At 53.8% G+C, this 16,268-nt stretch overlaps 1 protein-coding gene across 2 annotated transcripts in view; it reads left to right on the top strand.

Moving 5' to 3' along the window:
* The first annotated feature begins 4,475 nt into the window (after positions 1–4,475).
* Positions 4,476–16,268, top strand: part of ABCC3 (ATP binding cassette subfamily C member 3) — a 36,552-nt gene continuing 24,759 nt past the window's right edge. The window contains exon 1 of one of the 2 annotated variants that reach the window (XM_029079998.2): positions 4,476–4,571. In XM_029079998.2, the coding sequence (XP_028935831.1) occupies positions 4,527–4,571 (45 nt within the window). In that variant the 5' untranslated portion in view covers positions 4,476–4,526. The remainder of the gene's footprint in view (positions 4,572–16,268) is intronic. The other variant, XM_029079997.1, reaches the window with a different exon arrangement.

Below are 16,268 nucleotides of genomic sequence, written 5' to 3'. Positions count from 1 at the left end.
ATCCTGCTGACGTCTGACACCTTTCAGGTGGCTGTTGGCCGAGGTACACCACCCTACAGGCCTGACTGGAGCCCTTCTAGAGAGGGCAGGGCGGGAGGGATTCCCCCTCGGTAATTCCCCATACGGGGAAGCACACCCACTTCCCAGGAAATGCCCAATCACGCCTCAACGTCTCCAGTCCCGTCCGGGCCCCCACTTTCTCCAACCCTCTTTCTCTTCCATTTTACCCTTACCTAGGCTGAGATAAATCAGCACCCCACCCTCTCTGTGTACACAACCTCACCCTGGATCCACCGCTAATGCCAGCTCTATATGGCTATAAACAAGTTCTATGGAGGACAGAGATGGAGTGGAGCCCACACGGAGGGAAGCTCCGGGCTGTTTGTAAGGCCTCAGGAAGACTAGGGTGGGCGGCGTAGTGGGTGGAAAAGTACACAGAAGGGAGAAGGACCCGGCCACGCATGTCGGTCTAGTGTTGTTCACCAGGAGGCAGCACGGTACAGTGGCTGGAGGTTCCCCTCTCACCCTGGAGCTCTCATCCTTTCCCTTCCCTGATTTCTTCTCTCCCTCCTCCTTTGTCAGACGTGCAGACTCTGACCTCTCCTCTGGCCTTCATGAAGGTGACCACTGCCCTGTTTAAATAATCCAGAACACATCCTTCTTTAAATTCTGACTCTGGGGAGGAGGGGGGTCATTCCATTGTCATTATTGAGCACTTACTGTGGGCAGAGCCCTGTTGTAAGCTCTTGGGAGAATACACTATAACACTAAACAGATACATTCCCTGCCTACAGTGACCTTAGAGTCTAGAGGCGGAGACAGGCATTAATATAAATAAATTGCAGATACACAAGTGCCGTGGGGCCGGGAAGGGGGAGGAATAAAGGGAGCAGGACGGGGTGGTGCCGAAGGAAGCGGGAGAAGAGGGCTCAGTCAGGACAGGCCTCTTGGAGATGTGCCTTCAAGAAGGCTTTGATCAGGTGTGGGCACTGGATCCCTAAGGAACATCATGGTTCATCCTCAGGATTGCTTCTGTGGGTTTCTGGGCCCATGGGGTCGTGTGAGGGATGGAGCTTCAGGTCTGCTAAGGATGGTGCCAAGCTAAACCTAGGCATGAATATGAGGCGGTAGGGGTCCGCCCAATAAGAATCCCTCGGTGGAGTGCTGCTCACTCTCCTCCCCGGGAAGAATACAAAACTCCGTTTGGTGTTTCTTTCGCATCGGGCCTTGAGCTTGAAAACTGCTGCAATCGGTTGGTCTAATTAATGTCTTATTTCACCCGCACAGAGAGAAGGATTGACATTTAGCATGCAAATTTATGCAAAATCAAAAACCTAAATGAGTATTTCAGGCCACGGCCCTGGAGCTGACACCGATTACCCGGCCAGTTGTACTGGACAGAGTCCTCCAGAAGCTGACCCCTGACCCATCCCCATGGTTCAGGGAATGAAGGGAGGGGATCGGGGGAGAGAGGGCCCAATGAGGAAGGAGATGGGGTGGATTAGGAAGGAGTGGGCAGCGCCTGGGAAGACTACGGGTGAGCAGATGAAACAGTGGGCTCACCAGAAATCTTTCTGGCCCCGAGACCAGAATCCTCTGCTAGACAGGGAGAAATTCCCAGTGAGTCTGCAGTCACTCTCCCCTCCTTCTGACTCCCCCCTTATCCCCAACTGTTTCCCAGAATGCTCCCAAAGGGGACCTTGTTATTGGAATATCTGTCATCCTCTTTCTTGGTGCTACCAGGCAATGGGATCTAGGGGCTCCGTGCCTGCTGCTGAGGGGCAGCGTGTGCCCATCTAGCCACATTTCTCCCACCGGTGTATCTGATCGGGCCTTGTGTCGGTCGCTTCACCTTTCCGCAGTGTTGCTGGAGGCTGGGAGCACGAGGAAGTCAGTCAATCATCAGTCAGTTAATTCTATTTATTGAACACTTACTGTTTCCAGAGCACGGTCCTAATCATTTGCCCAGCCGAGCACGTACTGTGAAAGATCACAGTTTACCTGCCCCTGCCCCCCCCCCCCTTTCCCAGTCACTCCTGGATCTTGTGACATCCCTGTTTTCTGTCCACACCAAGCAGAACCAAAAGACCCGGAGCCGGCACCCCCATCGGAGTGGCCCCAGGCTGCGTGCGAGCTGCTGCATCTGCTTCTTCTCTCGCTGTTTCCCGCCGCCCACGCCCACCGCCACTGAGCAGCCAGAAAGGAAGTCCCTTCTCCACTGAGCAAGTCGGGAATCAGGGTCCCCGTGGAGTCTGTGGGTGCGGGAAGAGTCATGCCCATACACCCACACTCACAATACCTACTCATGTACCCACACATATTCCCACAACCCTCCCCCACAAACAAAAAGACAAGCTCTCACATATACATACATTGGCACAACTCTTTGGCTCCTCTGCTGACATAAATGTGCATACAAGAGTGAACACACAGAAGCAATGCACATCAATCAATCATATTTATTGAGCACTTACTCCGTGCAGCACGCTGTACTTATTGTTTGGAGAGTACAGTCTAACAGAGCAGATAGACGGGCTCCCTGCCAACGAGGAGCTTACAGTCGAGATGTAACATATGTTACACGCACAGAAAGTATTCTTGTGTGTATATATACAGTCACACAAATGGGTCTCGTTCCTGGGCCTGAGGAACGTTGGTGAGGGAAGGGACAGAGCCTGGAAGGAGGGAGGGATTCGAGCTGCCTAGAGAGCTCTACCCCCTGCCCCTGCTCCCCGATCTGTGTTTTCCAGCTCTGCCCCGGCCGAGGAAGAGCCTGAAGGGACAGGGCGACGCGATGTGGGATCGGCCCACTCGGGGTCTCCTGTCCGGTTCCAGGGTCTTCTGCCCCATGGCATCCCTCCTGCTTGAAACTCTCCTCCAACACACACCCGCCATCCATCCGAGGCCAGGAGCGATTTAGCACGGGCGAGTTGGTTCTTGTCATCATTCCCTTGTGCCTGACACGACGGAGGGTTGTTAGCCAGGGGCTTTCACCGGAGGTGGGGGGGGGGGGGGGCTGCAACTAGGGAAGGTGGTGTCTCTCGGAGCAGCAACAGGACCCCATTGTGGGTGGGGACTCCCCTTCTGTTCCTTCTGTTCTCCCCTTCTGCTAAGGGTTTGTAAACTACTTAGTAGAGCTTAATAAATACTGTTACTACTACTACGCACCCCCTTCCTTCAGGATCCGGGAACGCCTTGGAACAACCACCCATCTGTTCGGCCCAGGAGAACGGAACTTGGGGTAAACCCTGCGGAATTAAAGCGACTCCCTCCTCGCCTCCCCCACACCAACATTCACTCCCTCCCTCATTCCTCCCTCTCTCATTCCCTCCCTCCCTCCCTCCCTTCCTCCCTCCCTCACTCTTTCGTCCCACTAGGAGGCCGAGTACCCAGCTTTGAAGGTGGGGCTTTTTCTTTTTTCCCTGAATGATCCAGATTCCTTTTTTTTTTTCAATTTTCTCGGGCCTGTGGAGACCCCTTTCTCTGCGCCCCCCCCCACCACCACAAACGCACACGCGCGCACACACACACACACACACTCTTCTCCCACTAGGAGGCCAAATACCCAGCTTTCCTTATACCCCGGGTGAAGTTGGGGCTTTTTCTTTTTTCCCTGAATGATCTATATTCTTTTTTTTTTTCAATTTTCTCGGGCCTGTGGAGACCCCTTTCTCAGACCACGACTCTCCCCCCATGCTCCCTCCCCACTTTTCTCCCACCAGGAAGCCAGGTGCCCAGCTTTCCTTACACCACAGGTGAAGGTGGGACTTTTTCTTTTTTCCCTGAATGATCCAGATCCTGGTTTGTTTTTTTCAGTTTTCTCAGGCCTGTGGAGACCCCTTTCTCAGCCCACCACGCCCCCCCAACACACACACACACACTCACTCACTCTCACACACTCTCACACACTCTTTCCTCCCACTAGGAGGCCAAGTGCCCAGCTTTCATTACACCACAGGTGAAGGCGGGACTTTCTCTTTCTTTCCTGTATGATCCAGATCCTTTTTTCTTTTTCAGTTTTCCCGGGCCTGTGGAGACCCCTTTCTCAGCCCACGACCCCCACACCTCCCCCCTCCACTTTCCTTCCCCTAGGAGGCCGAGTGCCCAGCTTTCCTTAGACCACAGGTGAAGGTGGGGAACTTGCTCTTTCTTCCCTGTGTGATCCAGAGCCTTTTTTTTTTCTTTCCAATTTCCCCGGGGCCTGTGGAGACCCCTTTCTCAGCCCACGACCCCCACCCTCCCCGCCTCCACTTGGGGTGGGATGTGGGGGTGTCCCATCCCCCGCCCCCAGGAGAGGGGTGGCCTGAGGACGGCCTCTCTGGGGGACACCGCGGGGGTCGAGGGGGGTGGGATGTCCCCCTGGCGTAGGAGGGGGAGGGCGGTGACTCTCCCAGAAATGCCCCCCCCCCCTTTCGAGGAGGCCTTTGGCAAGAAGCGGAACAGGGCGGGGGAGGAGGCGGAGCGGTGGTGGCCAACGAGGAGGACCAACCCGGCCCCTCCGGACGGCCAGTGCTGCCCCCGGCCCCATGGAGACGTTGTGCGGCGGCGGCCAGTTCGGCTCCCAGCTGTGGGTGAGGACCGGCCAGGGGTGCGGGGGGTGAGATGGTCCTGGGGGGCGGTGGCTAGGCTGGACGCTGCCCATCCTTGGCCGGGCCCGGACCTCGACCGCCCCTAGCCCGCCTTCGGGTCGGGACTCAGCTCGGGAAGGAAAGGGAGGGGGTGGAGGAGGTGGGCTCCACTCTCCCTCGCCACTGTTCCCTCTCAGTCGGAGTCATGCAGCGCCGACTGTGTGCAGAGCCCTCGACTAAGCGTTTGGAGCCCTGTGCTAAGCGCCCGGGACACCCCGTGGTCGGGGGGTAAGGGGGGAGCAGTCCACGTGCTCCCAAACCCGGGCCGAGAGAGTCGTGGGGAGGTGAATGGACACAGGATCCCTTTCCCTTTGCTCCCCCTCCCACCCTCTGCTCTTCCCCCTTCCCCTCAGGTCTGTGCACGTTTGTCTATATTATTTACTCCCCTATTGATTTAGTTAATGTGGTGTCTATCTCCTTGATTCTATTTATCTCGATGATGTTTTGTTCTGTTTGGCTTTGCTGTCTCCCCCGTTTAGACTCCACCTGTTGCCGAATTGTACATTCCAAGCGCTTAGTACAGTGCCCTGCACGGAGTAAGCGCTCAGTAAATGCTATTGAATGAAAGGACTCTCGCCCAGCCCTAGTCGGTGACTCCGGGGGCACCTGCTGGGGGAGAAAAGGCTCCTTGCCACCCCCTTCGCCCCTCCCCGACCACCCGGACGAAAGGGCACAATGGGGGTGGGGGTGGCCAGCCGGACCCAAGCTTCCAGGAAGCTCCCCTAGATGAGGCCACTTGAGCTGACCCTGCGAGTGACAGGCCCCCCCCCCATCTTTTTCTTCCTCCCCCTCACCCCGGAGTGACCCCTTTGAAAGTCCCCAAAGGACAAATTGAACTTTGGGCCTCCTCGTTTGGGTTTTAATGAAAGAAAGTAGAAAGTTTACATCGGATCGTTACCAAGGAAACTCTTGCTTCTCTACTCTGTGTGTGTTGGGGTGGCGGTGATTGAGGGATGCATGGGGGGAATCTGCCAGAAAGGCTGTTTTACAATCTTTACCCTTCAACCTACTCCATCCCTACTCCCCTATCAGAGGTGGGAATCGGCAAATGGCTCAAGAGATGCTGTTGTCAGGTTGGAGCTGGTTTTCTGTGTCTGTGCCCTCCCCCCTTACACCCCAACAACATGCCTTCCCCTCCCACCTCCTGGGCAGGTCGACCAGACAGCCACCCCTACCAGTGATTTAGGGAACAGATCCTGGAGCCCAACAGCTCAGCTTTGGAGTCTAAAGTTAGGCACAGCTATCTGAGAGGAAATTGGGCAGGGCCAAGAAGAAATGGGGCAGTGGGCCAAGTAGAACTTGAATAAGTTGCATCTGCCTCAGTGCCCCGACTGTCTTCTCTACCCCTGCCCATCTGTCTCCCTCCAGATCCCCACACTGGTAGCTATGTTGGGTCTCTGCCGCTCTCAGACCTTCCACGGCCGTTTCCCCCTAGTTCTGCTGACCACAAAATCTCATGGAAATTTTGGGGGTGTGAGTGGGCATGTGTTTGCCTGTGTGTCCTCATGTGCTTGGTTGTATATGTAGCATGTGTTTAGAGACAGGTCCACCCAAAACCTAAGAGACTGGAGGGCGTCTGAAGAGCGGGGGTGGTCCGGGAGCTGACCTTCCCATGGGGATCCGATTTTCCAAGTTAAGATGTGTTGGACAAAGTGGTGAGGTGTTTGTGGAGAAATCGAGGCACAGAGAGGGTGAATCACTCAGCCAAGGCCTTCTGTGGAGAAGGAGCAGGCCAGGGAACTGAAGGCCAGAGCACTGGCCTGGGAGCCACAGTAGCCCATGGCTGGTTGGAGGAGTGAGCTGGGGCTGGGGGTGAAGAAGAGAAATGATTATTGATTCAGCAAGAGAGGTTCAGGGGAAACCTTTCCCCTTTGGCTTCAGCTTCCAGACAAGTCAGGGCACCGGGGCTCAGCGGGCTCTCAGGGTCAAGCTCGAATCTGGGTTAGGGAAAGGAGGGGGCTGGCCGCAAGGAGGGAAAGGTCGAGCTTGCTGCCCAGATTCCCAGACAGGGAGGTACGGAATTGTTGGGAGGAGGGTGGAGGAATGGACCCGATCCCTGCCTTTCCTTCCCTTCCCCGCTGCGGCGGGTCAGAGCCGAGGACAGCAGGCAAACGAGGAGGGCTACTGGCTAGGGAGAACACAGCCTCACGGCCTGCCTGCCGGAGCCTCAGAAATCAGCCCGAGTCCAGAGAATTCAGATGGCAAAGCCCAAGCATTAAGTACTTAGGGGTTTTGGCCAGCAGGGAAGGGAACTTGGCCTCAATCATCCAGAGAACAGGTTCTGTCGCCCGCTGGAGAGTGAATATTCGGGTGGTAGAGAAGGAGCCGGAGCTAACAAGGTGAAAGGTAAGGAGCCGGAGCTAACGAGGTGAAAGGCAAAGGGCCGAGGGAGCCGTGGGGCAGAGTTGGCATCTGTGAAGAGAGTCCCTGCGCCTTAAAGGAGGGACCCTAGCCAGGCCGGGAGACAGAGATTGCAGGATGAGTTTGCGGGGAGGGGAGAGCTGGTAGCCGGGGTCGAGGCTGCAGATTTGGGATGAATGTCTCTGCGCTTCTCTGGAGTCCAGTGCTCTTCAGAGCTCACTCTTCTGTTCTCCCATTAAACCGTTCCTCAAACCTACTCCCCACCCCCAGCACCCCCTCACGAGGCCTGCCAAAGGTCAGCTGGCGATGGGCCCCCATCCCTACCCACGCCCTCCCCAGCAACTGTTTCCCCTCTGCGCCCTGCTCTGAACTGCTGCGGGCTCAATCTGCTTGTTTTGGGGTGGTTTTTTTTTTTATGGTACTGATTGAGCACTTGCTATGTGCCTGGCTCTGTGCTCAGCACTGGGATGGATACAAGATAATCAGATCAGACACAGTTCCTGACTCACTCGGGGTTCACACTCTATAAGGGAGACACCAGATAAGATAGCTCATCCCCTTTATACAGAGGAGGAAACTGTGGCCAGTGAGGTTTTGACTTGCCCCAGGTCACACAACAGGTCATGGCAGAGCTGGGGCTTGAACCCGGAGGCCCTGGCCCCCAGCCCCGAGCTCTCTCCTAAGCTACATCACCTCTCGGTGTCCCACTGCCGCCCTAGGAGAAGTGCAGGGTGAGGGTCCATCCCTCCTGGCCGGGCTGGGATGCCACCCAGAACCTGAGGGGTCCGGCCCTCTCCCCCATCTCCCGATCGAGGGCTCTTGGGTTTCTGCTGCCTCTCCTCGTCCCCCACTTTCAGGTGTCTTTTGGATGTCGGGATGGCGAGCTCCTCGAGGCCGGGGACCTGGATCCTTTTCTTTAAAAAAAAGTTAAGTAAAATGGTATTTATAAAGCGTTGAGAATGGGCCAGGCATTGTACCAAGTCCTGGGACAGATACACGATAATCAGGTTGGACACAGTTCATGTCCCACATAGCATGGTATAGTAGATAGAGCATGGTCCTGAGAGTCATCAGGGCGTGGGTTCTAATCCTGACTCGGCCACTTGTCTGCTCTGTGACCTTGGGCAAGTCACTTCAGTTCTCTGAGCCTCAGTTACCTCATCTGTAAAGTGGGGATTGAGGCTGGGAACCCTATGTGGAATAGGGACTGTGTCCAACCCAATTTGCTTGTATCCATTCCAGTGCTTAATCCATTGTCAATTATTCTTAATCCCCATTTTACAAATGAGGGAAGTCAGGCCCAGAGAAATGAAGTGCTTGCTGAAAGTCACACAGCAGACAAGTGACAGCACCAGAATTAGAACCCAAGTCCTTCTGACATTCATTGTCGTATTTATTGAGAGCTAATTGTGTGCAGAGCACTCTACTGAGCACTTGAGAGAGTAGACTTAATAATAAACAGACACATTCCCTGCCCACAATAAGCTTATACCTGTCCTTTATTCTCTAGGCCACACTGCTTCTGTTGTAGTTATGTCTGCCAAGCACCCAGTATATAGCTTGGCAGATGGGAGGGTCCCACCACAGTGCTCAGCACAAGGAGGGGGCCTGGTAGAGTGCTCCGCACACAATAAGCGCCTGGTACAACACTCAGCACACAATATCCATCAATCAGTGCTCCACAAGTGACCAATCATTGTTATTTATTGAGCACTTACCGTATGCAGAGCGCTGAACTAATTGGAGGAGTTCAATTCGACTGAGGTGGTAGCCATGTTCCCTGCCCACAAGCTTACAGTCTTGATGGGGAGACAGACGTTAATATAAATACATAAATTATAGCTATATAATTAAGTGCTGTGGGGCTGAGGAAGGGGTGAATACCAAGTGCCCAAAGTGCCCAAGAGCCAAGTGCATGGGCGATGGACCCGGCAGGTTCTGAGCACAGTATTCTGCACATGCTGGGCACCCAGCACGGCGCTCCACAAAAGAGTAGCTGCCCGGTGCAGCGCTCCCCACATGGTAGGCCTCAGCACCCGGTAAATATGACAGATGCTGCTGCTGGTGCGATTTTGTTCCCTTTCCCTGCCATTTCACTCCCTCCTTTATGTCATGGACGAGGCTCCCATCAGCAGTGAGCTTTGGTCTACAGGTGGAGACGCTTTTGGGTGCCCATCCTATGCAGGATATTGTGCTGGGCATCCACTCTAGTTAAAGTAAAAGTAAAGGACACACTCCTTCCCCTTGTGGAGATTACACTCCAAAGAAGTAAACAGGTAAGCTCACATGTTGCCTTGCTTAGAACAGAAGAAAAATAAATGAATAAATGATCAAATAGGTAGCTGGATGAATACATAAACGGTAAAGGTGGCTTTTGAGATCACATAACTAGGGAAGTGGAAGTTAATCGGGGAAGGCCTCTGGAGGTGAGAAGTTTTCAGGAGGTTGGTGGATTTGAAGTGTGAAGGAGTTATGGTGGGGGAAGGATGTGAACAAGAGGTCAGAGACGGGAGAGGTGAGAGAGAGAGAGAGAGAGAGAGTGTTCAGAGATTGGTTTCGACCAACTTGAACTCTCCCAAGCATTTAGTACAGTGTTCTGCACCCAGCAAGTGCTCAATAAATATCATTGAATGGTTGATTGAAGAGGTGACTTTGGAGGGAACAGTAAGTGTGAACTGGGGAATAGTAGGTGAAGAGAGCAGTTATGAAAGATGGAGAGACTCGGGGCCGGGGAGGGGGGGCAGGGGCAGCCCTGAAGCGAGTGGTCTGGAGTTCCTGAGCAGAGGAAGCGAGAAATGGGTGTCATTAAGAAGTCACTGTAGGATTTGGGGAGCAGAGTTATACAGTCTGCATGGTGTTTTGCGAAGATGATCCAAGCAGGAGACTGTAGGCTGGACTGGAGAGGGGAGAGGCTGGAGACAACGGGATGGGGGAGGAGGCTGATGCAGTAATCCAGCCGAGATAAGAGGAGGTCTTGATCCATGGCAGCGGTTGCTGTTTGCACGAAGGGAGAGGAAAGGGCAGATCTGAGAAATTTTGCAGCGATGTGGACTGAAGATGGGAGGTGAAAGGCAGTGAGGAGTCAAGGATGACCCCGGGCTATGGGGTACCCCATTTATAAAATGAGGATTAAGACTGTGACACCTATGTGAGACAGGGACTGTATCCAGCCTGACTGGCTGTTTTTACCCCAGCACTTTGTACAGTGCCTGCCACATAGAAAATGCTTAACAAATAGCATAAAATAAATAAAAATTTAGTCAGCACTTTGTGCAAAGCACAGTACTAAGCATTGGGAAAGTACAGCACATTAGAGTTGGTACCCATGCTTCCTGCCCACAAAGAGCTAGCAGTCTAAAAGAGGAGAAAGATGTTAAAATAAATTACGGATATGTATATAAGTGCTGTGGGACTGTGAGTGGGGTGAATGAAAGGTTCAAATCCAAGTGCCAGGTTGACACCGTAGGGGAAATGAAGGGCCTGCTGGTCAGGTTAGGGCTCTTGGAGGATTTATTATATTAATAAGTCTTTGAAAGCGGGGGAGTGGTGGTCTGTCAGATATGAAGAGGGAGAGAGTTCCAGGCCAGAGGGAGGACGTGGACCAGGGTCCCAGCTAGCCTCAAGGTTCAGTGAGTCGGTTGGTGTTAGAGGAACAAAGTGGGTGGGCTGAGTTGTAGTAGGAAATCTGGGAGGTAAGATAGGAGGGGGCAAGGTGATTGAGGGCTTCGAAATCAATGGTAAGGAGCTCTGCACACATCAAGTGCTCACTAAATACCTTGATTAATTGATTAAAAGTGGATTTAGCTTTGTGCCAGGAGGGCACTGTGAGGGGGTCACTAGTAGGAGCCCCACTGCACTGACCTTCCAGTCCCCCCACGGCCCGATTTGGCCCTCTGAGAAGGATGGCGCCACCCATCTTGTTGTGGGGCACTGAATTTGAGGTGGAGGTGGGTGGACGACCCCCGGAGGTTCTTGAGGAGTGGAGAGACAGAGACTGAATTTTTTTTTTTCTTTAATCTGTCAGCAGAGCGAAGAATGGACTGGAGTGACAGGCAGGAAGTAAGGAGGTCAGCGAGGAAGCTGATGCAATAGTCGAGGCAGAATAGGATAAGTGCTTGAATCAGAGCAGTAGCAGTTTGGATGGAGGTGTATATATTGATGTCGTAAAGGTCGAACCTACAGGATTTGGTGACACTGAATATGTAGGTTGAATGCGAGATGAGTCGAGGATGATGCCAAGGTTATGGGCTTGTGAGACAGGGAGAATGGTGGTGGTGTCTACAGTGATGGGAAAGTCAGGAGAGGACAGACTTTAGGTGGGAATCTGAGGAATTTTGTTTTGGACATATTAAGTTTGAAGTGAAGGCAGGACATCCAAGTAGAGATGTCCTGGAGGCAGGAGGAAATGAGGAACTGGCCTCGTGGGAGGGAACTGGGGAGGGAATGGAGAGAGGGCAAAGGACTCCCTCCCTGAAATTGCCTGGCAGCAGGGGTGGGAGGTAGTGTCACTGGATCTTTGTGGAGGGCCGGCCACTTCTGCCGCCAAGTTTGGGCTGGGGTGGGTGGGTGGGGGGGCCCCTGGCTAGGTTAGGCTTGCCTCCTGTACTTCCTCCCTTCTCCTCTCCTTTCCTTTTCTCCAAACCAGGGAAACAGTGTGGCCTAGTGGAAAAAGCACGGGCCTGGGAGTCAGAGGACCCGGGTTCTAATCACTCCTTCACTTCATGTCTGCTGTACGACCTCGGGCAGGTGACTTTGCTTCTCTGTGCCTCAGTTATCTCATCTGTAAAATGGGGATTAAGACCAATATCTACCCCAGCTCTTAGAACACTGCTTGGCACATAGTAAGCACTTAATAAATCCCACTATTATTATTATTATCCCAGCCCAGCCACTCACGGTCTTGTGGATCAACCCGCCCACTCTGTGTGTGTGCACACAGTCAGGGAGTTGTGCATGTCTATGTGTGTGTGTGTGTGTACAATGTGGTTGGGACTGTGGGTTCCACATCTGCCTGTAAAGTCATATTCATGGTCCTCGGTGACCTCTACTTTCAGCTCCAGTGGCAGTCACACTTGCCTTTCTTCTCCATATGAGTCAAATTTCCGGCAGTAGGGGCTCCCGGTTCTCAAGAAAATCTCTCTAAATTCTAACCTGAAGAGCACAGATCTGGGTTCGAATTTCAACTCTATCACTCGTGTCCTCGCGCAAACCACCTAGCCCCTCGGTGCCTAAGTTACCTCACCTGTCAAATTAGGATTTCAGACTGTGAACCCTACGTCAGGCTGTGTCCATCCTGATTAGCTTGTATCTACTTTTTTTATGGTATTTGTTGAGCTCTTGCTCTGTCACCAGGCACTGTTCCAAGAGCTGGGGTAGATGTAATCAGGTTGGATACAGTCCTTGTCCGCCATGGGGCTCACAGTCTTAATCCCCACTTGATAGATGAGGTAACTGAGGCACAGAGAAGTTAAGCGACATGCCAAAGGTCACACAGAAGAGAAGTGGCAGAGCGGCATTAGAACCCAGGTCCTTCTGACTCCCAGGACACGCTGCTACCCAACCTTAGTACATAGTAAGGGCTTAACGAAAACCATTAAAAAAAATGCTACCTATTGTGGGCTAGCCTTGTTCCCTCTGTTCTGTCCCCTAGAACAGGCGGAGAACCCCCACCTTTTCTACCCAACATTCTCTTATCTCCTGCCGTTTAGCGTCTTCCTCTTCTGGTTCCCCCTTCCCTGCCCCTCATTCTCCCCTGGCCTCGGCCCCCATGGCCTCCTCTGTCCTGCTCTGTGGCAGGTCTCATGTGGGGCTCAGGTTTCTGACCGGGGTGTGATCCGAGGGGGGCGTCTGCAGGGCCACGCTGGGGCCGAGCTCGCCACTGGCCCAGCCTCTGGGAATCCCCACCGCTTGCCCTTCTGCCTGCCTATCTGCAGGAGCCGCTGAGTCACACACGGCTGTGGGCTGAGCCCCAAAGAAGCAGTAGTTTTGGGACTGAGTCTACAAGGCTGGGCAAGGCTGGGCAGGGGCTGGGGCCTGGGCAAGCACTGGGGCCGGGACTGGGAGCCCGGGGGAGCAGGCTGGTTTAGGGCCCGGCTCCATGTGCCTCCTCTTCAGTTACTAAGATCTGGGGCCAGACCCCGTCTGTCCCCGCCCCCCGGTTTCTCTGTAGAAGGGGATAAAGCATGAGCAGGGAACCCCCTTTGGAGATTTCTCGATATGGCCAAGACCCCAACCCCACCTCAGCCTAGTGCCGTGAAGGGCGGGGGGGCACGGTCCACGTAGATGCCTGCAAAGTTGTGCACATATCTGTGATTTATGTGTAATTTATATTTTTCTATTACTGTCTGTCTCTTCCTCTAAACTGTAAGCTCATTGTGGGCAGGGGATGGGTCTGTTTATTGTCATATTGTCTCCTAAGAGCTTAGTACAGTGATTTCCACCCAGTAAGCGTTAAGTAAATACGTCTGAATGAATGAATAAAGACCTGTAAAAGAGATGAAAATGCAAACAGTATCTGGGCCCCCTTCCAAATGGGACCAACTGACTCCTTCACCTGGACACTCTCTTTGGGAACTCAGGAATTCGGGCCAACTCCTCCCCACACCCTCCCTTCCCCCTACTGCCCCCAGCTCTGAAATTAGCAGTGCCTGGGGGTGGGAGCGGTGTGTGTGTGACCTGTGTGGTGTTTGTGCATCACTCGATCAGTCAGTCATTATTTATTGAGCGCTTACTGTGTGCAGGGCACCGGAGAAGGAGTGTGGCTCAGTGGAAAAGGCACGGGCCTGGGAGTCAGAAGTTGTGGGTTCAAATCCCCACTCCACCGCTTGTCAGCTCTGTGACCTTGAGCAAGTCACTTAACTTCTCTGTGCCTCAGTTTCCTCAACTGTAAAATGGGGATGAAGACTGTGAGCCCTATGTGGGACAACCTGATTACCTGGAATAATAATAATGTTGGGATTTGTTTAGCGCTTACTATGCGCCGAGCACTGTTCTAAGCGCTGGGGTAGATACAGGGTAACCAGGTTGTCCCACGTGGTATCTACGCCAGTGCGTAGAACAGTGCTCGGCACATAGTAAGCGCTTAACAAATACCAACATTATTATTGGGAGAGTGGACTATAACATTGAACACACTCCCTGCCCACGACGACCTTACAGTCAAGAGGGGGAATGTGTGTGTGCCTGTCAGGATTCTCAGAGACCGTCTCGCCCCCTCCCCAAGGCAGGGGAGAAGTGGGTGCCCCTTACCCGACCCAGTTTGCAGGGGGTCCCCGTAGCCGGCCGGGAGCTTGCCCCTCTCTTCCTTATCTTCCCTTCCCACCCGCAGGATTTGTTTGTTCAGCCACCTGGGGCCGAGGACGAGGGGGAAAAGGAGGGGTCACGAGCAAGGGGGAGCGGCTGGCTTTGCACAGGTGTGTGGGCCACCTCTGTCGAAGCGGTAGCTCCTAGCTGGGGTCTGCCGCCCCTCCCTCTTTTCCCTTCCCCCCTTCCCCGCCCCGTCAGCTCCGGTTACCCAGGCTCGGGCTTTCTGAAACCAGCAGGAGGAAGTGAGTCAGGAACTTGGCATGTCGGAGGCCCAAATGAGCCCGTCCCCCTCCACCTCCCTCTCCCCTTCTACTGCTGCCTCTCCCTTAACCTCATCCTCTCCCTTTCCCCTTCCCTCCTTCCTCGCCTTTCCTCCAACCCCACCTTTTCCCTTTGCAGAGGACAGAGGCCTATCCTCTCCCTGAAACCTAGTCGGGCCCCTCATCGCCCAAGGAAGGGGGTCGGAACTGGGTGGGGGGCACAGGGGTTGCTCGTAGGGGTCACCGTGGCTCCAGGAGGGTAGTGAGGAGAGTGAAGAGGTGCTGTTAGAAAGTGGCTGTAGACCTTTGATTGGGAAGGGACTGAGGCTGGTAGTGGTAAACTGAGCCTTTCTCCTCATGTGCTTGAGGGAGTCTCAGGGGCCCTGGGACCCTCATCTGGAACCACTGATGAACTCTGGCAGCCCACCTGGGCCCCCAGCCCAAGGAACCATCATAGAGGATATTAATGTCTGTTTCCCCTCTTCTAGGCTGTAAGGTTCTTGTGGTTGGGGGATGTGTTTATTGTTGTATTGTACTCTCCCAAGTGCTTAGTACAGTGCTCTGCACCCAGTAAGTGCTCAATAAATCCGATTGAATGAACGAATGATCTGTACTGTGTTAGCTGTGTTCACTTTTGGCCTTGGCAGAGGTTGTTTTACTACCCCAGCTCCAAGTGTCAGGTCCTAATCGGGCTCACTGGACCCTAGTGCCCCTGGGCAAGTTGGACACTCTCCCGCTACTGTGTTTGGGGGGCCTGGGTGTGGCAGGGCCACTGGTGGCCCATCCTTGGCTTGAAGCACAGGGAAGCACAGCCAGGTCATTTCCCAGCTGGCTGCCTTTGGCATCCCCCTATCCTGGAAAGAGTGTGGGGATGTGGGGGCAGGGAATGTTTGGCCAGGAGCCCCAGCATTGCCCCTGGCGTGTTGTGAGATCTTGGGCAAGTCACTGAACGTCTCTGGGCCTCCATTTCCTCCCTCTAAAATGGGGTTGTAAACCACTGTCTCCTGGGGATGTGCTGAAGGTAAAAATGAGACTAGCGAGGGGAAGTCCACGGAGTGATCGTTGCTGTCTGATCCCTGCCCTGTCTGTGAGTGGTGTATTTTCAGGTAGTGGGGAGCAGTTAGGCAAAGACTGAGTCCTGCTCTATCACCCCCTCCCCCAGCTCTCAGGCACACACACATGTGCACACATGCATGCACACACGTGTGCACTCCTGACTGGGAACTGGTTATTCTGGAAGATTGTGTTAAGGGCCCTCCTCCTCTTGCAGCCAGTGTGGCTCCGTCTGGCAGGCAGCACCCAAGACCCAGGGCTCCCCGAACTCCTCCTGAGTTTCCAGGACTCCCTGAACCCTCTAGAGCACCTGGTGTTCCCCAGACTCTCCCGGGGCTCCCTGAACTCCCCATGAGCTCTCAGAAGGCACATCTCTTCCAAGAAGTCTTCCCTGACTAAGCCCCTTTTTCTTCTTCCCCCACTCCCTTCTGCTTCGTTCTGTCTTGCTCCCTTTATTTAATAATAATGTTGGTATTTGTTAAGCGCTTACTATGTGCCGAGCACTGTTCTAATAATAATAATAATAATGTTGGTATTTGTTAAGCGCTTACTATGTGCCGAGCACTGTTCTAAGCGCTGGGGTAGACATAGGGGAATCAGGTTGTCCCACGTGGGGCTCACAGTTTTCATCCCCATTTTACAGATGAGGGAACTGAGGCAC

This window comes from Ornithorhynchus anatinus, chromosome 15, assembly GCF_004115215.2.
Source record: "Ornithorhynchus anatinus isolate Pmale09 chromosome 15, mOrnAna1.pri.v4, whole genome shotgun sequence".
Classification (NCBI taxonomy): Eukaryota; Metazoa; Chordata; class Mammalia; order Monotremata; family Ornithorhynchidae; genus Ornithorhynchus; species Ornithorhynchus anatinus.
This window is presented reverse-complemented; position numbering and strand designations above follow the sequence as displayed.